General features: G+C 37.4%; 2 protein-coding genes across 4 annotated transcripts in view; one reads left to right on the forward strand and one right to left on the reverse strand.

The window, feature by feature from the left end:
- Positions 1 to 7,078, forward strand: part of KCTD15 (potassium channel tetramerization domain containing 15) — a 43,125-nt gene extending 36,047 nt beyond the window's left edge. For all 3 annotated transcript variants that reach the window (XM_032195373.1, XM_032195374.1, XM_032195372.1), the window contains one exon: positions 5,971 to 7,078. In XM_032195373.1, the coding sequence (XP_032051264.1) occupies positions 5,971 to 6,126 (156 nt within the window). In that variant the 3' untranslated portion in view covers positions 6,127 to 7,078. The remainder of the gene's footprint in view (positions 1 to 5,970) is intronic.
- Positions 7,079 to 9,693: 2,615 nt separating this feature from the next.
- Positions 9,694 to 27,348, reverse strand: part of LOC116493826 (transcription initiation factor TFIID subunit 4-like) — a 143,588-nt gene continuing 125,933 nt past the window's right edge. Inside the window, exon 15 of the mRNA XM_032195371.1 lies at positions 9,694 to 11,466. Coding sequence (XP_032051262.1) covers positions 11,299 to 11,466 — 168 coding nt within the window. The 3' untranslated portion in view covers positions 9,694 to 11,298. The remainder of the gene's footprint in view (positions 11,467 to 27,348) is intronic.

Genomic DNA, 27,348 nt, shown 5'->3' on the forward strand with positions numbered 1-27,348 from the left:
TTATTTCTTGTTCAATTATATGCAAATTATTTGCTTCTGCCCAATTACCTTTAGTGCTTATACTGCAAGGAGACATTTTCTGCCTGGTGAGATCACAGTCTTTCAGGTTTTCCTAAGTCTAAGCAGAAAAATAGATTTAGATTTTGTGTATGTTAGTGCCATGCTGGTCTCATAATGGTGTTATACTGATAAATGCTAATTTTTTCATCAATGTATAGCCTGCAGCAGTTTTTTTTTCCCTCCAAAGTGCCCCCAGGAAGAAAGAGAGAGTTCCAAAAACTACAAAAAAAATCTCCACACCATTTTATAGAAAATGCAACAATGTGTAAATGCATAATTTATGTCTCACTCATAATTAAATGATGGTGCCTGCGGGATGGACTTAAAAAAATTGATCTCTGCACTTTTTTTTTTTCAAAAGGATGTTCTATAAAAATTGCCCACAGTATTTTAAACAAAATGTATTTCATTTTATAGTCAGAGTTTTGACATTAGGTTTAAAATTAAACATATGAAACAAAAGAAGATAACTGGACAGATAGGTGGATAGTGGCGGAAATAAATATGTGGCTGGTGTTTAGGCAGCAGCCTTGTGAGCAAGAAATGCCATTTTACAGGGGAACACCACCACTGTGGCCAGAGCCTTGGTGTGGTAGTTGTCCTTGGGCTGAGGAGAAGGAATGGTGTTGATGATGCTGTTAACGTATGCCTTAATGGGGAAAACATAGAGCTCTTGTTTTTTGCATGTATGCCTTTAAAATATGCTACAAAGAATAATTTAATTACAGAAAGTGAAATCAGACTAAAAGGGGGTGTTTTCCAAGTCCCAGTCACCTACAGAGGTCCTAGCTGGGCCGTGGGAAATGCTGTAGTGGTCCTGATAAACTTCCTTGTGGGCAAATACCCACAAAAGAGCTGGCCTATGAGACAGGCTGGCTGGGCAGGTTCCGGAGGGAAGCATAGCCAGGGAGTGGAAGAACTTAGAGTAATTTTTTTCCCAGTATTGTTATTATACAGCAAGCTGAGGTCCCCTCCATCTCCCAAACTGCCAGCTGACAATGTTTTTGGGAGACCTGCAGTTGCAGCTATATGTAAAGGTGGGTGGGGCAGTTCTAACAACCTGCATTGACGCTGACACCTTCTGCCATGGGACAGCATTCACTGATAACACTATGTTAATAGAAGCTTTTATCTGAAACCATTGTAAAACCTAGCAATGTTAGGTGATTTTTGGTTCAAGACTCCCAAGTGTTTCATTTGGTTGAATTTAACAGTCCAATGCCTGTGGTTAATTTTGCAAATCCTTAGCAATTTCACGTTTGGCAAGGTTTAGAGTGGGCTGCCCCAAAAATAGAAGGCTGGAGGTGGGTCGGAGGCAGATCCATTCACTGACAGTGGGAACAGTGATGAATTCATCACTGTGCTGGAGAAGGGAGCAGCTGCAGTTCAGCTAAGGTGAGTGGGTAGAGAAGCATGTTTGTGTTTCAGCCACACGCTGTCCATGTGATATGGTTAGATGCATTTTAGAAATTAGAATAACTGAAACAATAAGAGTCCTTGCTGGCCACTGACAGGCTCGGCACTGCAAGCAGCTATTCACAGAGCTGGATGCCCAAATGGCTTAGCGCTTGGCTCCGTTAAGTGGCATACTGGTAGGAAGCGTGTGTTTGTAGTAAAAGCTGAATGCTAATCATTACTACTTGAATGTGTTTCAAATTCAGTCAAAATTTTGTCAGAATCAAAGAGTCTCTTAGTAGGTTCATGTGAAAGAAAATTTCTGTGTTAAAGAATCTACAGTCTAAATAATTTATTCAATTACATCATTTTACTATATAATTAATAGAAAGTGTTTTCAATCACTTTCTGAAAAATGATGCATTTCTGAGACAAAAGTCCAACAAGATTAACAGCTAATTATCATTGACTGTGATGGACTCTGGTCAGCACATCGGCACTCTCCATTACCTTCCCACTATTTTTTGGCAATATTAATTATTAATATTAAATCAAAAGTTAGAAGTACAACGAAGTAAATATGTAGAGTTACGGAAGAAAGGTTTGAAGGTGCAGAGGTTGGAAGAGCAGAGTCATTTCCAAAGAATCTGAAACCCTGGCCTGGTAAGTCTGCAGGCTGCTTACTGAGCTGCATCACTTTTGTGCCCCTACACCCTGCTTAAATGTATTTGGTAGCACAACTACAATATGTATAAATTCTTCAGATCTTTGAAAAAGATTTTTGCTAAATGCTTTGCGTCAGGAACTGTACATACAAAACACAGAATATCAACAGTGAGTAGGTTGTGGCAGCCAAAAACCATAGCAGCTCTATATTTAATGCTCATTTGCAATCACATACTGATATAGAGTTTTCTTAAGACTGAGAATGGCTTTTTTCAGCTCCTCACAATAGGTTCTGGTGAGATACATGAGCTTACCTTAGAGAAAATTCTGTGATGTCTGTATATGCCAAACAACATCTCCATAAATAAGACTGTATTCTTCAGGATTCTGTAAAATGTAAATAAAATACAGTAAGTGCAAGTATCATATTTCTATTTGGAAAACCTTCCAACAAAATCAGAGCCTGTATCTTGATGTGCTCAGAATACTGGGAGACAAAGTATATTAAATCTTAGCACAAATCCTCTATTTAATATAGTGTGCATGTCTCCCTATATGTAAGAGAATCACAGCTGATACTCATTTACTTTTTGGCATATTCTCTTTGGAAATTTATAGGAAAGTAGCTCTGATTTTATTTACAGGCACTTACTGTTTTACCTCCGTCTGTCACTTACCTTCAGAAAAAGTAATGCACGTAAGGCCAAATTCACTAAATGGAATCTAAATCTGTTCATGTTCAACATGCCGTTTTGTCTCATGCATGCATTAGTGGATACAAACAAATGCTTAGGGCACATGGAAAGCAGCCTTTAGGAGGCTTTCTCCACAGAGCTGAACACAACCTCATTCAAGTTATAATTGCAATTCTACAATATTTAAACATTCACAGCACTATTTACAGGATTTGACCAGTTTTGTTTCTCACTCAGAGGACTGATGATACCGAGGTTCTTAACACTAGATTATAGCCTGCAGTCAAGTCCTTCGAGCACAGAGGTAACAAAAATGAATTGCTTTGTTCTGTGTGTGGTGCTCTAAGGGTGTAATGTTTACCTGGACTGTGTGTTTTCAGAGAGCTGGTCCAGGAAAGAAAAGTCCTATAAACATGCAGCCTTCCATAGCTTTGGACTGAGGCGAGCCTAGGGCACCCCAGTGCTGGTTTTGTCTTACAACCAAATTGATTTTTAAAAGTTTTTAGCAAGGTTTTAAAGTCATGTCTCTCTGAAATTTTACCTGTCAATCCTCTGTTTCTCTATCCAGCTAGTGGAAGAAGTCTCCTTTCCTGTAGCTGGGCAGCCTCCTGTCCTCATCTTGCCTGATCTAAGAACAGGGATACACAAAGTCAAAACACATGCTAGCCTGTGAAACAGCTTGATGTTTTACTCCTTTTTCCCTGTCAAACTACTGCCTTTTTTAGCAGGAACAAGTAAAACAATATTGTGGCCTCTCTGTATCACTCCAGTTCAGTCCTAATGGCTTTGTGCAGCCCAAACAAATTACAGAAGTGTAAGCTTTTTGGGTTTTAATTATTTTAGCCTCCTAGCCTCCTCTCCCCCTTTAATCACTCAATTTTTTAATTTATTTTTTATATATATTTTTTAAGCCTTTTCAGTTCTACAACTTTCAGGGCAAAAGTCAGTAAGATTGGCTGGCACAAGTTTCTGAGACTGTAAGTCACTTTCTCCCAAAGCCAGGCAGTGCTCCTTGGGCAAGCTAATTTAAGCAGATTCTGCATGGCTGAATATATTTCCTGTCCTTTACCAGTCCTTAAGAGCCAGGGCAGCAAATAAAAGTTTTTAGTTAGATAAATGTTATCACTAGAAACCCGAAACTGATTAAGATGTGGATGGCTAACAGACGACCTCAAAGGAGTGCTCTCCAAATGCTGCCATGGTTTGCATTGCACTACCATAGTGCCTTGGATACAGTTGTCCTTTTGAAATCAGTTACCTTTAATAAAGGCTCCAAACTGGTGCTTCTGGAGCAAGCAAAGCAAGCATTCAGTCAAAAGAAATCACGCACCTTGGCCTCACATGGGTCTTTGTGCAGGGGTGGACAGACATCTGGTAGGATAATCTTTAACACGTGGCACTATTTTTAGTCCCCCTGTAGCAGTCATCTCGTGCCTTGAAACATTTAGACTGAAGCACTACTGCAGTAGGTATGAGCAAAGTGTTTCACGGTGTCACTCGTGGTAAAACAAAAAAAGAAATCAAATTGTTTCTGTAATAGAAACCTGTGCTGTGAAAGCATACAAGTTTTCTCCTCTTTAATTAGGGGATACTGCTTAGACACTTAACTAAGTTGAGTGAACAAGTTTTTAATTTAGTCCCTGCAGTTGTTGGTGGCAGAAAACTCTCCTGTGAAGGTCATTACTAGGTTCATCAGGTTTAGTAAATCACCAGGTTCACATCCCACTGTAGTGGCCCTATGGCATGGAGCAGTGGAAGAGGTACTGCGGTGGGACTGTTGCGCGCTTGATGACATTTTTCAGTAGAGACAAACACAGGAACTGCTTTTCCTGCCTCTAAAGTAAATATTGGATCAGTTCATGTAATCAATCAAATTTTAGACATAGTTCTGATTTTTCAGTTACATGCTGCAGTATTATTAGTGTTACTAGCCTACGTGGTATTTTGGCTCAGTGCTATGGCACCATGGACTCTGGGAAAGATTTGGCTGGAGGAGTACTAGATGGAGATTTCACATGTGGGTGAGACGATTCCCATTATTCAGCCTTATTCAGCCAATCTTACAACATACGTCTGGTTCAGCTCTGCCAGATGTAACGCAGCAGAGCCTTGCCCATCCTCCTACCCCCTGTAATAAACAGGAATTGCCCGAGCTCCAAAGGGTGTATATGTGTCTTCTGTCGTGCTGAGACTGTCATTTTTGGAGACACGGAGCTACTGCCGTGGGCTCAGGAGAGCTGCCAGTGGGAGGGAGGGAGGGAGCATGGCATCTCCTCCAGTGGATCTTACATTGCAGATCCACCAAAGATGGATCTGGCATCCAGTCTCACCGAGTGCTGAGAAGAGTCTGTGCGCCTCCTGCTCTGCTGGGGAAACTGTTTATCAACATGCTCACCCGTGTGAAAACAAGGCCCCCGTCATATTGCCAAGATCAGTATATCCTGGGGTAATGTGCTGTGTGACAGTCTCAGAAATTAAAGTTGCCTCTGGGTTCCTTAAATTCATGAATCTAAATCGCACCAACTTTTCTTTAGAAGGAGAAAAAGAAAATATATATTTGGGCAATACAAATTAACCTCTTTCTTGGGCCAGAATGTTTCCTTATTGTCCATGTCTTGGCTCCACATCCTATCCTTGCCATGCTTTTCTAAAAGCAGCACTCCCTTCCAGCAAGGGAAAATCACAGCTGTGATCTTCATGAAGATCTGGTGGAAGTGTCACTCAGATTCCTAATGCCTTTTCATCTGCCAAGGAAGAACACAGAAATGTTTTCTGCCCCTTTCTGTGAGACTGTTCATATTACTAATGAACAATGGGCACTTTTTATTAGGACTTAAACCGTATGTTGATTTGTATCAGCTGTAAGAGAGAGCATCAATATCACTGCAGTCCAGTATTTTACTATATAATGTAGTAAGCTGCTCTGTAGCGTGCTTATTTGTTTGATTAATTTTTGTTTTCTACAGAGGTTTGCTGAGAGCGAGACTTTAATCACAGAGTAGTCATTTAAGAATAAGTTACAGAATTATAGCTGAATAATATTCATTCTATGAGGAGTCGAAAGACTAAATTCGTCATTTAGATCCAGTGTTCCTGAAAGCTTTTATCACTAGCACTTGCTAAATATTAATCTGATTTTTTTTCCACATTACAGGTGCTCGAAAGATTATTTCAGAAGGGATTTAACGTGGCAGCTTCATGTGGTGGTGGGGTGGATTCCTCTCAGTTCAGCGAATACGTGCTGTGTCGCGAAGACAGACGACCACAACCCACTCCAACGATCAGAATAAAACAGGAGCCCCTGGACTAGACCTTACCCGTACTCCTTTGTAACCATAGAAGTGTTTAATAGTCCCTTATGTGAAACACAAAGGATTTGCAAAACAGTATTAGCAAACAGATTTTGACTTTATGTTGCCAATTAGTGGTATTCTGAAACTACCTGTCACATAGCCAGCCATGAAATACATTTGAAAAACCAGTTGTCCGTTTTTCACGATGAAATACTGAGCATGCTCAGCATACCGGGTTTGGTGGGAATGTACTTTAAGCTGAACAGCTGTGGTGGTGAAAAAGGCAAAGCTTCATAAACCTCTGACCCTAGATTGGACTTCTCTGGAAAGACCAATTAAAGTGATTTGAATCTATCAACAGGAGAAATGATTCCGACAGCCTTTCCAACGATACCCTGACATGTGATGCGTGGAAGTGGGGGCCTCCAAGAGGAAGATGGTACATTAAAAACTGCACTGAGTATCCTCCCAGAACTGCCACACCTCCTTCATATCAGATGTGCTTTACACCTCCACACGTTACATTACACTACACTTCTGTGATTGTACTCCTTCATGCTAGCAAATGGCTTATTTTTATACAACATTTCCAACTGAAATATCTCTGTGGACAGAATCCAGAACCAGAAAAGGACCAATTTATAGTCAACTGGTGCTCAGTATTAAAAAACAAACAAACAGACCAAACAAAAAAAGCAACAAAAAATTGACAAGGCCAATTATGGCAATACTTGCAAAAGTAGGGATCTGGAAGCACAAAATAAAACTCCATCTACCATCAAACAAGGGCCACATACCTATTGTGGAGCTGTAGTTCTCTTAAAGCCAGTCGTGTTTTGACTCAGAAACTGTAAGTTTTGCATCCTCAAAGAAGCGTGGTTCTCCCAAGCAAGCTCTGCCACCTCTTGTTCATTTACTAACCATGTTATAAGCCCACATTTACAAGGAAACATTAAGAATTTTGGACAAGCTATTCTTTATAGGTCTGGAATTTTTGCAAAAAGATGTTAAAAACCTCTACTTCCACTGTCTGATGAAAGCAGGCCACGTTTTGTTTAGAGTGCTTTTCCTCTATTATTTTAAACTATTATTAAAATACTGATTCTGTAGCTGCCCTCTACCTGTTTAATTGTATTTTTAAAGAAGCCCACGGTCTGTAGGAGGTTACTCTTCCTTTCATGAATCAGTATCGACTCTCTGACTTACAGGGCTTCCTAACTCAGGAGACAGCACCATGTTTGCAGGTGCAAGGTTATAAATAGCATTCTGCTAAATCCTGTTTATTGCTGTTTAGCATGATTGGGTCCTCAGTAAGTAATTCATGTGTTAATCACAATTTAGTTTCTCCCACATTAATTTATAGAATACTGTTGTAGATGCTGAATTTTAATTAAACGTTTTAGATGCGTAAATACAGCCATATATAACAGTATTAAATGGTCAACAGTTCTTTAATACCAAATGATTGCAATCAGACAAAATAAAGATTGAAGCTTAAGACTAATATTTTCAAAAGTGATGAGCTGTACTAAATATCCAAGTTACGGTCTAGGCAGAGGTCTAATTTTTGGAAAAGTGCTGGATACCTGACCATAGAAAATCAGACCTCTGCAGGTTTTTTTCATCTTGGTTACCCAAACCAGAGATCTCTTATGAAAATCTTAGCCTACACATATTGGCCTGCTAACTTAGCAGAACAGTTGAGCAAATCTGTCTACTTCAGAAGAGTTGTAAAGTTATTTTATTTTGTGGTTTTATACTTGTATGACATTCTAAAGTTCCTAGGCATTGCCATATTTGAATATATGGCACAGCGTTCACCTTTGTATGTAAGATATCTGTAGAATTGTATATTATACATTTAATATTGTAAAGAACTTAACGTATAATTGTCATGTATTTGTGTATGCACATTTCTTATACAGTACTTCATGCCATAAACATTTCTGTAAAGTAAATGATCAAAAATAAGCAAGTAGGGTGGAACACTCACTGTATTTCCCCTGTTGTTTGAAAGGTGAGAAGTTTTGATTGCGTCTCCTCTGGCCTTTTGCTCCGTTCAGCTTGATGTAGCCTTGTCCTACAAAAAGAAAAGAAAAAAAAGGATGTTTTATTTATTACTTTCATACATTGAGTTCATTTTAAGTTCAAAACTTAAGTAGTCTGTTCAGCTTCTTGTTTTTAGCCTATATACACTTTTGTCCCACACTCCTGACAGGGATACTTAGTACTAGCAGAGGCTGAACACTTGTCTGTGTATCCTCTTCCATTAATTACCTCTCAGCTAGGGGATAAAGGTGAACACGTCACATTTATGTTTAAAAATGCTCAGTTCTGCCATTCTTACTCAGGCAAAGCCTTCCCTGAGGTCAGCATAAGTTGTCTGCAAGCCAGACCGGACACTGAGTACCTGCGGGGTGCTGAGCACATCCTGCTCCCATTGAAATTGCAGGCAGACAGCTCTCTCACAAGGTTGGAAGCAGGATGCTTTCAGATATATGTAGAAAGCCATTTGAAGTATTTGTGATTGGTTGGTTTGTTCTTCTTCAGTTTGGTGTTTACCGTATTTTTTTTTATAGGTCAATAAAGCAACTCGAGTACTTACAGCAGTTTGCAAAGGTGGCATCATGAAAAGTTCCAGGCTGCACCAACCGAGTTAAATGTGAACTTGAGATGGAAAGTTTGAGCCATGACATCACAACATTAACTGCAAAATAGCACTAAGGCAAGGAAGACATGTGGAAACAATCACTTTGTTAGAAGAAATATGCCTTTTTTTAAAAAAAAGTTAAGCTAGGACATGTTCTTTTAGTTAGTAACTTCAGGTCACTTATTTAAAGTTTATTACAGTTTCATTTATATCTTTTTTACTTATTTCCCTGTATTCTTATGCAGCAATATCAGCATAAACTGATTTGAATTTCTACTTCTGGCCTTAAACCATAGCAACATAACTTAATTAAGAACATTGCTCAGTGTCACTAAAACAGGTTTTAAAATATCATAGAAACTCCAATAAAACTGTGTTGTGCAGCCAGCAAATGTTTTTATTATGAAGGCCAAAAAGTAAACATAGCCTGGTTTTAACCTAATTTGATGGAACAAAATTGTTCTGATCCTTTTTTTTTTTTTTTTTTTTTTTCCTGAGCACTGAAACTGTGGCTTGAAGAACATTAGTCTTTGCTAGCACTATTTGTACAACCCTGTTACACCACTCGGCTCCCAAGTCTCAGAAAAAAAAAGTGAAAGAATGTTATGTTGTGCTTATTGGACTAATTGCTTTTGAAAAAGCAACTGTTGAGTGCATTCATTCACTGTATTAATAGCATCAAGGTTTGTTGACAATTTTATTAGATGTTTGACAAAGGATAAGAATCAGCACAACAAAACATTGGAGTATTTGGTTTTAATATTTCTTTGTGGGTATTCTGTTAATATTTTAATGCAAAATGTTTCTGAACAGTGCTTAAGAACTACAAGACAATGTGAAATTCATGTTTGATAAATTAATACTGTATGTCACTCGATGTGTTACTTTAGTAAATTGTTTTATTTCTTTACAAAATAAGTACAAATAAGGGAGTATGTTTTCACACAAATTGGGGGTATTTACGAGTATGTACAGAAATCATCAAAATAACGTAATTCTAATAAACACAAGGCCTTTATAAACAATATGTACAAATTATCAATACATTTAAAACATAATTTTACACTTCCTGGCCTTAAATACCTTATGAATAATCTTTTGGCTAAATAGCAGCAGTATAAATTTTCTTCTGCTTTTCATAAACCTTAAAAAATAATTAAAACTTTTGTTTTTAAAACTATTGGACAAATAGTTCTATTTGTGCTTTCGCTATGGTTTCCCATCAAAAAAAAAAATATTGCCTCAAAAAAGTGGCAAGCAAAACATAGTAAAAATTGAAAAGATAAATAAGCAAATGTCTCCCTTCCATGGTTACTGATAATACTGTTAGGTTTGAAGTACAACTTGTGCCCAGCTTCTTGCTTAACATTCCTATCTGTACCCATTTAAAAGACTCACACTAACTTTGCTCGGCTTTGGTGTGGGCCCCTTAAATTCCAATTCAGCAAAGCATTTAAAAAGCATTCCTCCCACCTTTAAGTACTTAAAACTACCCATATGCTTGAAGTCATGCACTTGTTCATGAGCCTCTCTGGACTGGAGTCCTCAGGTCCAATCATCCAAGGCAAAGCATCGCCAGTCCCTGCAGTGCTACCCTGACCGCCCAGTGGCACTGAGCTCGCAGGAGTCACCCCTGCTCTCGTGACAGCTACTAAAAGTGGAACTGGATCCCAGAATCTTCCTTTACTGTGACTTGAAAAATCCATATAGAATACTCTAAAACCTTTACTGAACAATACTCTCCTTTAAAACCACCATTAAACCATACTCTGCAATAAATAAATTAAGATTTTAGAAAATAAAATGATTCATGTTACTAACCAGCTGCTACAAATGTGCAAAAGGTTGAATAGATTCAGAAAACAACTGGAAGCTAATCAAGGTAACTCCACTGGGACCCAAATGCACAGATTTCATACACTTAGGATTTGGTTCAGCAAATGGCTCAGGAAAAGAGCTGTGCAGTAAAAGCAAAAATCCTAAATATATAAAATTTGTGAGAATGTGCATTGGCTATTCTTTTAGCTGTGCAAAAAAATGCAATTAGAACTAATCTAAAATAACATCAGGTATCACCATGGTTAGTCATTGGAAACAGTGCTAGTAAACCTAAAAGGAAAAGAAAACCAGCACCATAAATGAACAAAAAGGTCAATCCCCTGGTTAGGTCCCAATTCTGTGAACCTGTCCCAATCCTCCTTGCTATGAGATGGTTTATGTAAGCCATTGCAGCAGTCTTTCCATTTGTGTAACTTCAATGCCATCTATTTTAGCCTTATCTAAAATGGCCAAATGTAGTAAGACTTTGAAGTTGGTTACATCTGTGAATTTAACATTTTAAAACCTTTTGCACATTTTTTTCTTTCTTTTTTCTTTCCTTAATTTTTACATAAAGGGAATTTATTGCATGTGTCTGACAATTTTACAAAACAAAATTACTGGAACATTGACTTCTGAAAAAAATAGAAGGCACATTAAAATGACAGCTTTTCAATGTAAGTTGAGCTTCTGTATGGAGAAATCAGTACAATTCTTGGCTTTACTTAAGCAGAGCTCGATAGAGCAGGAGAGAATGGCTCGTTTCTCTTTCCTGTTCCATGTAGAAGATGAAGTCCCTGAGGTTTACGCGAGTTATTTTCTGTCGGGCATACTGCCTGGATGAAGGAGTCCCCAAGCCAGCCTGACTTCCACCAGACATACTGAGGCCCTACAAAGAAAACACAGCAGAGTTCAAAGTCCTGCAACAGTGGAGAGTCCTCCAACTCTCAGGTTTACAACTACTAACTGCTGGATTATTTTAAATGCCTAAATGTGTTATGAGCCTCATTCTGAAAGTATTACATGACTCTCTTCTTTTTTTTTTTTTTTTTTTTTTTTTTTTTTCCTTTTCTGTTCTTCTGAGCCTCAGCAAGTAACCAGAGTAAAGAAACAAGTGAAAACATGCACAGGAGACTAGACCTTGTTTATTTACAACACGGAACAAACATATCTGGCTAATTCTCCTGCTACAGTCATGTTAGCCATAGATGTAATTGACCACTACAATTTGAAGAGACTTTTTTAGGACAAAATTAATTGCAGTAGATAAAGGCATCTTTGGTGTATCAAATGTGTGCACAATGCTATTCCAAATCCTGTCTAGGACTGGACAGAGGTGAGTGGTGTACTGGTATGTTGCTACTGCCATAATAACCTCAGCAGTCCCATGGGGACCTCCATTCCTCTGGGCATACTGAAGAAAAAAGGCTTGCTGTGAGGAGATACTAAACAATCTTGCCAGAGAACACAGTGCTCAGCTGAAAGGTTGGAAAATTAAGTACAAAAATTGCAAGGAAAACTCAGACATTTAAGATGATAAAGACTAAAATTGATGTAATGTTTTCTAGTGCTATATTAAATCTCTTGTTAGTTTTGTTTTATTATAATTGGTCCAAAGCTACTGAATTAATGAATACTTCATTCTGGCCTTCTGTATAGAAATAGCATTCAAAAACTAGGGGCCAGAGCACACTATGATCTGAATATTTAGGACATAAAAGGACATAATTTATAAACTCCGCAGTCTTGTTGAGTTTAGAAGAGAAATGTGCTAGATGGATACATTCAACCCTTTTTTGAAAAAAAAAAAAAAAAAAAAGCCATTATTTTTAGTACTTCCAATTGATTTCTGGTGAAATAAAATGTTCTGACTTACAGAAGTAGACTTTAATCCATAAAAAGGTTTAAATTATTTTTCAAACCTCTAAAGCATCTGGCACAGTTTTCAAAACTTTTTAAATACCTACTTCAAATATACCTACTTCAAATTTACTTACTGCTGCTCTTAACTTACCTTTCTTTGTCCAGGGAATACTTATTGTAGGATCTTGATTCTAGCCATTAAAAATACAGTTAAGCATAATTTTAGTACTGAAAGGTTGTAGAGGATACAAACGTGGTATATTGCAAGTAAGACATAACACTATTTTCACTTTTCTCTCTGTGTACTGGCAAAATCAGACTCACCTGCAGAACTATACTGCTCAAGTTATTTCTACTATATCTGGCTATTAAATTACAGTAGTGGGGCAAATCCTATTCTCTTATAACCACAAAAAATGCTTAATGTAGTTAAATGAATGTGGCTAAGCTTAGAGGCAAGAGAAGGAGAAGCCCACAACCTTCAAGTGCCACGAGCATTTGGTCTTAGGGTTTCTGTTCTCCAGTATAAAGTAGCTTTTGGTAATAGATTAATTGATTTACCACCTAGCCTCACTGCTCATAGGAAAAGCATGTGCTGCAGCTCCAAGGGTTGCTCATCCATGCTGAAGACAGACACATCCCCAGTGCACAATCCATTAGTGGTGCTCTGAATTTATTCAGCCCTTATGCAAAAACACTTTGCATTCCTAAAAGAAATAGCATCATTTAAACTCATACTCTTTATCTTTCACAGGTCTGAAACAATACCCTACCTTAAGCTGCTTCTTGTCTGCGCTCTTACCATGCATTTGTTTTGCCAGGGCTGTTGCCACTATTTCCAACTCTCCAAGGAACTACCATGTCTATATTTATTTTGAACAAGCTGACTCAAAAATATGTCTCTTCTCTGTCTCTGATATGGTGAATCTTTCCCCCTGCTCCAAGTAATAGTTCTTTCAGATCCATGCTGACTGCAGTTCCTGAACATAACAAAAACACTTAGCAATGTGGCCACCTTAAACTCATGACAAGAAACTCTTCAAAAATACTATTTGTAGCTTACTGGACCAGAACCATCCTACACACACTTAACCAAATATTAATAGAAAAGCAATTTATACATATATATATAAAATATATGTTATATATATAATATATTACATATAAACTATATAATACTATATAGTTTATATATATATATTTCTTCATATAAAACCATTTATTTAATACTTGAGGTACCTATACAGCAAATAATTGCTTTATATTTATTGGACAGAGTAGCTGGAATTAAGATGAGGTAAGTCATATTTATTGCATTTATCACTTGAGGTACCGAACTTTTGAGTGGTAAGAGCATATACTTAATGCAACACCATAACACGAAATTAAGCTGTGCACATTCATAACTGTGCTTGTGAGCTACTCAGTTACCTGATAACACCCTGTAATTCTCTCTCATAAGGTGAAAAAAATTGTAAGAATGTTTTTAGAAAGTAGAAAAGCACAGTTGTAAATTGACAGGACAGTAACGTGTATCTGTCAATATGATCTCTAATTTAAATTAAAGACCAATTTGTTTGGTACTGTACTGTACTCAACATTATTCTTTGGTATGCTACATTAAGTACAGTACTAAATGCCACATTTTTTTTTTTTTTAATTATATACATGAATACAAGCCTAGCTAATTGCCAGTAAAGGTGGAATTGAAGAAATACAAGTTTTACTCAAGATTTTATTATTTTTTTTTTTTTAAATCAGCATGTCAGGCTTTTCATCAATACAAACAAGCCTGATCTTGTTTGTATCTGTGGAAACTAGTAAGAGTTACAAAGATAAAAGCTCTAATAAAAAAAAAATGGTTATAGATTGTTTACATCCTTTGTTTCCTGCCTGCCACACCCAAGCTATTACCAAATCACACCCACTCAAATACACATCAGTACCAGTTTTTGTATCAGTGAACTTCTATTTATAACTTTGGGGAAATTTAAGATGTTTGAGACCAGGGAAAAAAATAATACAATTTATACAATTTATGTATGGACTCTTTCTGCCTCTTCATTTTGAAATGACTTACATAAATGAGTTACAGCAACTTCTTTTCCCATTCCATCTTGTCCTCTCCTTTTTCCCACTGTCTCTTTTCCCTTGCTGCTTCAATTTTTCTTTCTTGTACTACTAAGGCGGCTGGTGACTGCCTTGAACTTGGTAGCTGCAGATCTCACAGGACAGTAAGGAAGACAGCAGAGAGCAACTGAATTATTCTGCACTGTGCAGCACCCACGCAAAGAGGCTTTCTGGGAAGACCCACACAACTCCCGCTGCCAGCAAGGACCATGCCGTGGTACAGCCAGAAAGAGAAATTCACCGAAAATCAAATTAAATGCAGGAATTTGAAGGAAAAAAAAAAAAAAAAAGGCCATGGTGCCATGCTCTCTGTTAACCTGTAATCCAAGACCCACTGAAACAGTCAGACTCCATCAACTTTAATGAGCTTTAATACACTTCAGATACGCTTAGCTGACGTGTGTATATACAACTTACAGTATTTTAAATAACATTGTTGGTCTGTCAAGCTTAATTCAATTGTTGGAAGCTACCTAGGTTGAAACTATGGCTTAAGAAGAAGAATTGAAGTAATAACTGGTTCAGCGTGCACATTTTGAAGCAATTCCAATTTTATGTTAGATGTGACACGAGATTTGGGCCACTCATCTCAGCTTGTTTGCTATTTTTATGATCGTCTTCTGTGAGAAAACTCATGCTGCTGGAAAAGCAGAATAATTTTTATTCTGCTGTGGTTCAAAACAAAGCAACAACCAAAGAGTTGGTAGATTCCTAGGTAAACATACATAACTGTCTACCACAGAAACATACACTCTAGAAATTAAAACAAATACTCCTGTGAACAGAGAAACTAATGAAGCCTCATTTCTTCCAGATGTATTGCATTTCTCTGGTAATACCTCTTACCACAATAAAACCCGCTCCTCTACATTGCGTTCATCACCTCTCATCTCCCCCAGAAATATCCTCAGTCCACTGTAGCACCCTCCACATATCACAGATGCCCCCTGGGGTTTTACCTCCCTTCGGAATGGCCTCAGGACCACCCCACACCCAGCTCTTCTCCCATCCTCCCAAGCCAGCCGGGTGAGCATTCCCCCCTGGGGTGGCAGACCCACCGAGCCTATGCTCATCACCCACCCGGCACACAGGGCCCCTAAGACAAACCTACCCCAAAACTTGTCGAGCTTATATTGCAGCCTTCTCCTCGCTGCCAATACCAGCATATCTCGTCTTCCCTGTGCCCGAGCTAACAGTCCTCATGGTGGTTTTCATGGGCTTGGTCTCAAGCTCCTTCCTGCCTCTTTCCCTCTTCTACTTCACCCCCTCCACACGCACCAGGTTTGGTCAGTATTTCCCAGAAGGTTTAAAGGGTACTGAGAAAGTGGACTGAGAAAAACAGGTACACCTCATCCAAAATTTTCATGGACAAACTCCCCTACTGCTTGGAAAGTAAAAACGTCTTTGTGCATTAAATTACAATGGTTAGAGCAGCAGGAGAATGAAAGTTAAACTGAGTAACTCTCATAAGTGTGCTGTTCCTTGTTTGAAATAGAATTGCTTTCACATAACACATAACATAATTGCTTTCATATAACACAAACATATGTGTTATAGCAGTGATTTCTACTGTTGAACAATTAAATCTTTTTTTTTTTTTCTTTTTTTCCTTTGTTTTTTTTTCCACTAATCTGTATACCTTCAGCTTTTAAAGGCACTGAATTACAGAACCATGGAAATACACTGTGATATTCTTGTCAGGAAACACAAAGATAAGGGCAAATAGAAGATTGCATTTAATATTTTATCCATCGTTCCTTCACCAGAAAACAATTCAGTCCTGACATCTCTCCTTTGAACATAGTCTTGAACTGCGGCTATTGCTTCTCTGTGACCCAGAGAGACAAGGCAATAATGATAAAAGATCTGCTGGTTTTCTTCCCAGGCTACGTGGCACATCCTTGTGGCAGACTTGCACTTCAAGCCAAAGTCTGAAAGTGGGAATCATACAGGAACAATTCAAAGCCAAGCAATCTATGGAGTAAAAAAATACAAGGAATTTTGTCTCTCCAACCTCCATGAACTGAAGAGGAGTGGTAAAATAAGGTATACATTAGTCTGGCCTTATGCTAACAGGTCTTGGATTGTAAGAAATATTCTGGAGATATTTTTGCAGCAATAAGAATTGCTTGCATAAAGTGCTATTAGATCTCTGGCTGACAGGCACTTTATACATGAAAAACAGGTATAATATTATGTATGATTAGCTGTCCCACATAATTTAGGGTTTAATTCAGCACTTACCGAGGCTAATAGTAATGATTTCACTGATTTAAATGAAAGCTGAAACATCCTTAAATCAGTACTCCCCTGAAGTACAGAAAAGTAAATAGTAACTGTTCATCAGCATCCCAAAGATTAACAATACTGTATGAAACATAATTATATCCACGGAAAGACCGTGCATCTTCATATGCACAATATGGTGGCATTACAGATGTCTTTAGAAAGATTCATCACCAAAAGCTATCATTTAGGCCTTCAGATCAGCAACATTTACAGTGAGGATTAGATACCATGATTTCTTAGGCAGCTAGTTATTTTCTTTGCAAGCATTTCTATCCTATACTATTTTAGTACAACTGTTCCTACAGACTCCGTTTTGGCACGCGTTTGCTTGCTACACCCTCTTGGATGCAAATGCGTCTCATTTCCCCTGGGCACATAAACACACACCTCACCCTGCAGACAAACATCAGAAAAACTGATTTGCACAAGTATTTACAAGTACTTCAAATACCAACACAATTGCAACATTTCAAAGACAGCATGCAGTAATTTTTATATTAAGAAATAGTAAGAGGAAGGTAAATCATACTAAGACATGGATACAGTGAAGAATTTTTCTTTAGATGTGATCATTTTAGTTTATAATTACACAATGTTTTTTCAACCCAACTAAATGGACTGCCATTACAAAAAGAATGCTTTATATGTATCTGCTCTTTGCCTTTATTATGCTAAGCTAAGTCACATATGCAAGTACCATTATAATTGAAAACCTGCTTTGTAAAACAGCATCACACCAAAAAGTTCCAGCTGAAAGAACTCAGCATCTACTACCAACCTGACCACCTACTCTTTCTTTTAAGAGAACGTCCCCCCCCCAAAAAAAAAAAAAAAAAGAAAGAATGAATGAGAACAGGGCCAAAAAGCAAGTTATGCAACATTTCAGAGAGAAACAATCTGGGAGGAAGAGAATTCTGCCCCACTGGAAACCAGTAACACAAGTAAGAGTAAAGTAGATATGGGCTATTTCATTTACCTGCTCAAGGGAGGTAACTGCTCAACTGCCCAGTCCTCAACAGGTCATTCTCAAGAAGAAACCAGACTGCAAATAATTTCAAATTCTTAAACACCTTATCCAAGCAGATCTCTGCATAATCACTGCATCAATGAGGGAAAGAGAAGCTCAAGTTTTTCCTGCACAGAGATACAGGTCTGCATTCTGCTAGGACTTTTCACCCTTCAAAGATCTTTTTGTATCCCTCACTCCTCACTTGGTATGTGATAAAAACATGTCTTGTATCCTCTATTTTCTTGTAACACATTCACAATTTACTCAGGTGGTGCAGTCTCCAGGTCTTTTCATTTACTTTGTTCATGGACCTGCTCCTCGTTGCAACCACAGATCTTGCCAACATCTTTATCCACAAACATCTCATACCTACCACAATTCACTGCCTTACTTGGACTTAAAAGCAATGACAATTTTACCTGATTAAGAACTCTCAGTTTGGACTGCATTCTTGCAGTGGTAATTATAAGTTGAATATTCTATTTATCCTGTTTCCATCATACACATATATTTTCATTTTGCTTGGAATGTTTCTCCTCCCATGCTTTCCAAATGTTTAATCAAGTGCTGCTCCCTTTGAAATACTAATCCTGCCAATTTTTTTATTGTTATTTTTCAAGCATTGTGGTGCTTTTCCCTTCTCATCTTTCAATATTAGCATTTTTTGTTGTTGTTGTTGTTTTTCTTTTCCTCTTTTAAGGGATTTGCCCATATTACTGTACTCCAACCTTGCTGTACATGCCTGTATTCCCTCTCACTGGGAAAGGAGAAATGTCAAACTAACTTTAGGAGAAGCCCTACAGCTGAACTTGCAGGATTCACATTTCCCTTGAATCATATTTGATTCCCATCTGATTTTTCTCTTGTGGTAATCCTTGATATTAGTTTAAAATTATCGCAGTTTTACATAGTGGGTGGCCCCTTCTTTCCTAACCTGTATGATTGTGACTTTCATTTAATCAGAAACTTAAAATAATTAAAATATTCTTGACATTCATCAATCTCTAGACACATATAGCTGTAAAATTTAATTGTTTAAATATCTAATTAAAATATACATAATTGCTAGCCAGTAAAGATTGCTTTTTTGGCCTGTTCTGGAAGACATGCTGAGCAGAACAACTGTAGGGGACCGGCTAACTGTGGGGGTCTAGATTCATTCGTAGCTGTTTCTGATTAAGAAGAAAATTAGCATTAAGAAGTGCACCTTGGCCACCTCATGTGCTAGCTACATCTCACCTATTTAAGGTGAGACACAGCCATCATATAGCTGTTTCGTATATTGCCAGTCCTCCCAAGGGAGGAAGAGAGGGAGACAGAGAGAAAAGTATCTACATCTTAATACTTGTGGGGAAAAAAAAAAATTACAAATGTGAAATCTAAACTCAAAATCACTTTCTCAACCCTTGAGAGCATGAATTGCCCTCATTCATCTCCACTGACTTTCAGTTCTTAAGCCTAATTATGATGTATAACCCAGACTTTAAAATAATTATGTTTGCAACTGTGGGCCATCTTGTGCACTCCCAGCAATTGTGCAAGTGCCAATCAAGTGACTTTTTGCACTACCTGCCAAACAAAGGGCAAAAATAGCCACAGATCTACCAGCTCTTGGCACAATATATTTTTTTTTCAGTGCAAAATTTGCTAGCAGATTAGTTACAATCTAAGAATAGTGGTATAAACCTTTTGCTATAATTACCAGAGGCTCCTCTGTGGATTGAGGGCAGTATATGGCCCTAATTCATATACCCAATCCGTTAAATAAAGCAAAAGCAAGCAGGCAGTGCGGTTATCTCAGAATTGAGTGGCAATAAAATTAAGCCTTAAATGCTAATACCTTCAGCTTGCAGGATAAACACATTGTCAGAAAACAGTCCAGTGTACAGGAAAAAAGACATCAATGTTTATAAATAAGATGTGGAAGATGGTTAACACACTTTCTATTACTGCAAATATCATGAAATATAATTAAGGCCTGATGTATTTCAGACATTAGGGAGAAATGACGGAGTTCAGCAGGGAGAAGTCTCTGAATCATTTAGCTACCCATTCCTTTATTTCTTAATGTTTCTGTTTCTTACAATTAATTCTCTTGACTCTTCTTAAGTTAGTGGGGTTTTCTGTTCAGAATAAGTCCAAAAAACCTTATATCACACCAGCACAAATAGTTTTTGAAAAAATGCCTTCCAGAAGGAAACTGTGTTTTCCATCCTACAAGACAGCAGGAAGCTCATAGCAGTGGCCCCCATTTAATATGATCTATAGTTTTTCCTTCTACAATATGAAGGCAGTCCCTTGCATGTAATGGTCACAATTTGCTGTTCATCAAGATATACTCTTTCCCAAGTCCTTTTCCAAGCCTCCTGCTTCTCTCTTTCCTTCACGCCAGGATCAGTTCTCCAGGACTTAGGACAGGAACGTTTCATGACCGCATGCCTCCACCACTCTTCATTGCTGTCTGCCCTCCAGACTTCGATCCGACTTGCTGCCCATCTTCAAATTGCCTCAACATACATACTTCCATCATAATTTTTAATAACTTCTCCTTGGTACTCTCCTCTAACCTCTTAGTTTCCATCCAGGTTTTTCCTTTTTCCTTGACTAAAAGGCAGATCAGTTTAACTTATAAACACAATGATGACAGTTTACACTTTCCTAACATTTGAAAAAAATATGTAATCTCCCCCTTTTCCTCAAGAATACCAAAATCCTCATCCTCCTCCAACCCATTTCACCACAAAGCAAAGAACCAACATTTTAAAATTCTATTCAACACAACCAACACAGAGTAAGCCTTGAATTTCAAACCAAGCCATTAAAAAAAATCTTGCTTTTTTAGTTAACCCTCCTGCACTCCCATAATTATCCCAGATCCACCTATTTTTATAAAGTGGGAACAAATGCAACATGAAAGCTTTCAAGAAGATCCTCTAACCAACTGCATCTTGCGGTAACAAAAAAAAATGATTGAGTAATCCATACCAATATCAATATCTAAAGAAAAATATCTTCAGTCTTACAGATAATCACAGAGGAGACAGTGATGTACAAAAACATTGTTTCCAGATGTTAAAGCTCTAATCTTAGTTAGAGATAACTTCTCATCTTTTCTATTCTGGTAAACCAGACAGACTACCTACAGGAAAAGCTGAATTAGCAAGTAAATATCATAGCTACCATAACCTAGTCTTCAATTGAAAAAATTATATAATATTATATATTACTCATAGGTCCCCAAAAATGACAATGATCAATATTTACACTGATGTCTCACATAGCTAATTACTCCCAAAATAAAATAAAAATGAGTAATATATAAAAAAGAGGGCTGCAACTATAGAAGAATCTTTCCCAAAAGTACCAGCCAAAAACAGAGATTCATGATGGGATTTTTTTGGCAAAGTTAAACAAAAGGCAGTGGAGTGTAATATATTCACTGTCTTTGGAAGGGAGCTGGCACAACCAATCATCAGCAATGTGAGAACTCGAGCAGATGACGGAAGAGGGCAACAGAGCAGACATACCCAAATGCGCACATGCACACAGTGAAGAGGATTACTAAATTAATTAGAGAGGCAAGTAAAAAAAACAGTGTGGAATTTAGAATGCGCTCAATAGTATGGAATGATGCTACTGGCCTATTTTTACCATTGGCAATAAGAGACGAGAAAAAGCTAGCTCTAGTAGAAGCAAGTGCATTATGATACAACACAACATGAGCATTATAAAATGCGAGATGAATCTCAAGCCCAGAGGCTCTTTAGCACCACTCCAAATCACAACTCTCTGCCTTCATTTTTCTTCTTTGCTACCATTCCACTTCTTCTCCCAGTACTTCTGACTTGATTAACCCTTTTTTCTCTTTCTTGTCTTTCACCTTCACATTTTCATGGTATTCTTTTCATTAATTTAATGGGTTCTTTAAAAAACGTCTTAATAACAGCAGAAATTATAGATCAGGAGTCAGATTTTCAGAAGTGCTCTAACACAGTGAGGCTGCAATTGTTTCTGATAAGTAATTTATCACTTCATTGGCACCTTAATGAGGTTGCATGCTCTTTTGGTGATCTGACCCCTGATGACAAGTTACGAAAAAAGAAAAAAAAACAGTTTTAATAATCAAAATTCAAGTGCTGTAAATTTGCTTTTTCTTTAAATACTTATCCCAGAAATTCAAGTATAACGAGCCTGAAATAGACTTCCTGAAACACAACCTTCATTTTAGCTTTTTGGGAATTAAAACAAACAATTGCATGCTATGCATAATTTCTTGTATCCCTTTCTGGAATACTGAATTCAATAACGGTTCATTAATCTGGCCTGAAATCATCAAGTTAGTTTTTCAGGAGCTTATTTTTTGGTCTTTCTAAAAACCTGTGTTAAGATCATTGATCTTCCCTCACAATACATATAATATGCTACCTGAATGTGTGCAGCAGTAACATATGGTACAGTAGGTTATAACTATTTTACCATCTGTTCTGTCTGAACCCTAACCTTGATAATCCCGTATCGGCTTTTCTTGCTAACTACCACTCTTAGATATTAGCTTATATTTATTCTTTTAAAATTAAACTGCAGCAAAATGATGACCAGATTATATGATATCCCTCCTCCCCCAATTAATAAAACAGATCGGTAGCCAGAATATCCTTTATTCTGAAAAGCATTGCTCAAGATCCTGCCACGTTCATTACATATTCATTTACGAAGTGCTTTGCTTCTGTTATGCTCCTATTTTGAACACTGCATCACCTTCAGTGGAACTACAGTGGACTCAACAATTTCCAAGAACAAACTTTAATATTTTAGCAATGTTGCCCACACTGCTTGACTCAGCCTCTGTCTAACCAAGTCATGCTATACAGTAGAGCAGTTCTAATCTGGTTTTTGCACATACAGCTAGACTACTGTAACACCTTACCACCTCACTACTGAGTCACCTTAGAAATTAAAGAGACAAGAACAGCAACATACTGAAAAATAGAAAGTTAATTTTATGGTAAATCAACCTAAATTCTCTCCAAAGTTAGGAAAATGGGCCAGATTCTGTGAATTGAGCAGGGATGCTTGAAACTTTTACTGTTATTGGGTTCTTTTTTGTTTGTTTTGTTTTTAAAGACTAGCATCCCATGTCACCAAGTTCTATTTTCAGATGTAGGAATTTGAAAGCCTGAGCTTTAATTCTAAGGGCTGCCAGAACAGCTCATCTGGCATACTGCTTTTAAATTTAAAGTCTGCCTTGTTTACAAAAACTCAAAGAATAGCCACACAGTAATTAAAATCCGTGAACGACCATGGCCTTGGTATAATGATTTATACATACCTCTACAGAACTACTACATACACACAGACATATATAAAACATAAATATATATAATAAAAACTAATGATATCCACAAGAACATATGCACCTCTGGTTTTATTATATGTAAATACAGCAGCAGCACTTGACAGCACTAGTTCTTATGGGTGATGAAATTGAAGAAAGAAGCAAATATGGTAATCACCAATTACTATTTTACAATATCTATTTTCAACTTGAAATATTAAATTATAACAGCTCAGTAAACTCTGACTCATTATCAACTGAACCAGACTGTAATGCCTTCATAATGAAAACTACATTTAGAAAAGACTACCTTTGTAAAATGATTTAACTTTTAAAATGAGCACCATACATTTTCATTAAAGGTATTCACATCTTCACTATTTTGAAATACAGTATCATTTCTAAAAAACATTGTTTCCCTTCTGATTTTTGTTTAGTATCTGAACAAAATGGGAATTTGATTTTTTTGAATGTGTGAAGAAATCAGTTCATGAGATATAATTTTGCTTTTTCACACATGAGTAGTTTAAATATGTTATTCAATGTTATCTTGAGGCACAAACATAAGGCATGTAGGTTAGAAAAGTCAAAAATATATACTAGTCTGCTACCTCAAATGTCTTCTAAAATATGCAATTGAAGGACACCATAGAAACTATGATGTGATTAAAGTATATTAAACTTTAGTTGTAATCAGGGTTCTGTTAAACAAAATAGAATGCAGCAACTATACATATACACAGACTCCCCAAATACACAAATGTAACTCCCTAAGTGTTTTCCAACTACACAAAAGCATCTGTATTTTGTAGCTGTACTTGGGGGAGGAGAGGAATACATGTTTTCTTTTGGAGTTTATGCTAAAACAGGCTCTTCCTTCGCTATACAATGCAAGAGAAATAAAAGCTTTAATGGATAACAGCTAGAGTTTACACTTCACTCTTCCTCTCCAAATGCAGGAAGACATTAGCTTCCCTACACACACGCACACACACACACTCTCTTTTGCATTCAAATATTTCTACCTCTGCATAAAAATGACTTTTATTATGCAGTTTCGCAGGCTTTCCTAGGTTGGCACCCCAGGAGCATAATCCTGATTCACAAAACAAAAACATCTAATTACCCCAGCTGCATAATTCATTGGTCCATAAATAAAAGTTGGCCAAGCCATGATCTTATCTGACAGCCTCTACAGAGCATGTGTGAGAATCTCACTCGGGGAGAGGCATTCACCAGGGCTGGCGGCAGCACAGGCAAGAGCTGGGCTTTGCAACCAGAGGTGAAGCGCTCAAACTCTGCTTAAGCGCCTTGGTCTCACCAGAAAAGGAAGAGAGGCAGAGGAAGGGATGCCCTTTTGCAGCCGGGACCCTTAATGCTTGCAAGCAGTTCTTCCTGTCCTTGGTCGCTCAGTCTGTTCTCAGATGAATCATTTAACTAGAGGTTCCTATCAGAGCTGGGATCCCCCACAGCCTCACACACTGCAATGAGCCACGCACTTTGTGATTAACTGAATTCCAGTAATAAAGAAAAGAAAATGCTTGAATTGGCAGCGCTGTAAGTATATGCTAGAGGTTTTCTTCAATCACATTGAGATGTAAGACTGTAATTTGAAAATCAGACAATATTCAGATGACAAACGCGAAACATACTTATTGAGTACTCCTTTACTTTGCATCTATTTTTCATACAATGTTGATGAAAAGCTATGTAAATTCACACTATTCTGGCAAAGTTCCCAACAGAAGTCTTTTAGACACCGTCTATACAGGCTCTTTGTGGATCCTTTTATAATTGCTTCTGGTTTTGTTTTTTAATTTATAAGAGTTCTACTTAAGTATCATCATCTAACATCTGAAAAACATCACCCTATTTGTTTGTTTTCATGATCAAAATATCTACAATTCACTAAATTACAAATAAAGATGGTGACCTAAGCCACTCCTGCTGCGAGCTAGCAAAACACCTTGCGGTCTCACACGAATTTCAAATGAAAAGATTTTTAAAAGAACTCTGAGTTGGGTTTTAATAGGCACCATTTTACCACGTAATGGTAACCAAATCAGGGACCATTTCCATTTTGGAAGATTTCAGTCTGCATTATAACAATGGCAAGTGGCAGAGGGAGTCGCCAACCCAGGGGCAAAGGCCCCGTCCAGCCTTCGTGTCCCAGGTGCCACAGCCACTGGGCAACAGGCTCGCAGCTTCACTAGAAATGTAATCTCGGGAGCAGAGAAACCTTCTTCATAAATATAGTTTGGAGACAGATGTACTTTTGCTAAACATCTTATCTTTGAGAAAAATGCATTTTGACAGAGAAAGTTTTGCTGCAAATTTCTTCACTAAGAGCAAGAAGTTAGACTTTCAGGGCCTAAGTGGGGGAAGTTGCTCAGACCATGCCGTACACCATGTCTGTTGCTGGAACTACAGTAACAAAAATACGTGTCAACTGTCCTGATTTACCTGACTTTTAAGTGTTCAACCTAAAACAACAAGCTATGGGTCCGTTGCATCTGGAGTAAGGCTGAGAACGGGACCCAAGCCTGCCTCAGTCCTCCTAAGCAGGTCTTCACAGCTACTTTTGAATGATGATTTCACATACTTAAGTAGTAATTAACAACAGAAATGTTTAGAATAAACGAGTAAGGACAGGGCATTTGAAAAAGAGTTAACAGATGTCCTTAACATTGCTGCTGGCCTAATAACATTGCTGCAGTAATTTATTTGATGTGGAGTTTATTTAGCTGCTGCAAACATATAGGGTTGTAATAATCATAAGCAGGTTGCATTAAGCACAATACATCTCGGATGTGTAACATAGTGTTAAAAATAATCCCAGAAATGCTATGCCTTAAAGATACATGCACAATATCTTCTACAATCTGATTGTGAAAAGCTAACCAGAAAGCATCTTTCAGAGATTAAAATGATTATAAATCAAAAATAAAAAATCTAGAGTTCTTTTAAAGATAATTTTGCCTGTATTTTGGGATAGCAAACATTCAATTCAAACATCAAACCCTGGCATACTTCAGTAAGCTATCAGCACAGCAGTGCTGCCTTTTTTTCCTTTGAAAAATGAAAGAATTAAATTCAAAACAAACAACTTCAATTTAACACCAAACTACAGGATAACCAATCTTAAAAATGTCAAATTGTAATGGATCTTAATACCCATATAAAACACAAAAATAGTGGCATTGTTCCTTGGTAATGCATAGCAACCTTACAGAATTTCAGTGAAGGAGAAAGAAGGGAAAAACACCTTATTACTTCTAACTCCTGCGAGCCATTTTGGTCTCCAAAGGTTTTAGACTGCCTCAGGCCATGTGTCTGCAGTGTTTCGGGAAATGACTTGCCTTCGCACGAACACTGCTATGTTCTGCAGCACTGCTGCCCCCCAGCATCCCCGCTCAATTTCTGTTTAACTCTTCCTTACCTGTATCAGCCTTTTCCCCCCCCCCCTTTTTTTTTTTGCAGCAAGATATGAAAAAGGTTTTGCTTAAATAAAAAGAAAAGAAAAACAAAACAAAACAAACAAAAATACAACACAAAACCACCCCAAACCCCTCTGCTTTTTCCAACAAGTTTTCTCAGAAATAAATAGGGAGAGAATTTATCTCTAGAAATCTTGGAAAGGAAAAAGGAAATCGATTTTAAATTAAAATATTTGATAACAAAATAGTTTAGCTATATATCATCGATGAGCTTTTAAGTTTGATATTTCCCAAATGTTTGTGTTTTACTCCAGTTAACAAAGACTTGTTAGAAAACAACAACAAAAAAAATCATAATCATCCCCATAGAGAGCAATGGTACTACCAAACGTCTTCACCTATCACTGTATTTAGATTTTTAATTACATGCCAAGCACAACATTACAGGCTACGATTAAGGCTCTGGATAAGACCTTACAACTATTAACTAATTTGTCTTAGAAGCAGTGTTTTAAAGGCAATAGGAAACAACCCACCTCAGAGGGAAAGAGAAAGATTAACTCCTCCTTATAATTTTTTTTAGCTCACTTAGAGACGTTTTGTGTTTCTCTCTATTTTCTGTGAAGATTCAAGGCTATGCACTGCAAGCTATTTTGCTTAATAGCTTTTTAAAAAACCTCTAGAAAATTCTTAGCCAAGGTCACTGCT

This window comes from Aythya fuligula, chromosome 12 (genome assembly GCF_009819795.1).
Source record: "Aythya fuligula isolate bAytFul2 chromosome 12, bAytFul2.pri, whole genome shotgun sequence".
NCBI classification, from domain to species: Eukaryota; Metazoa; Chordata; class Aves; order Anseriformes; family Anatidae; genus Aythya; species Aythya fuligula.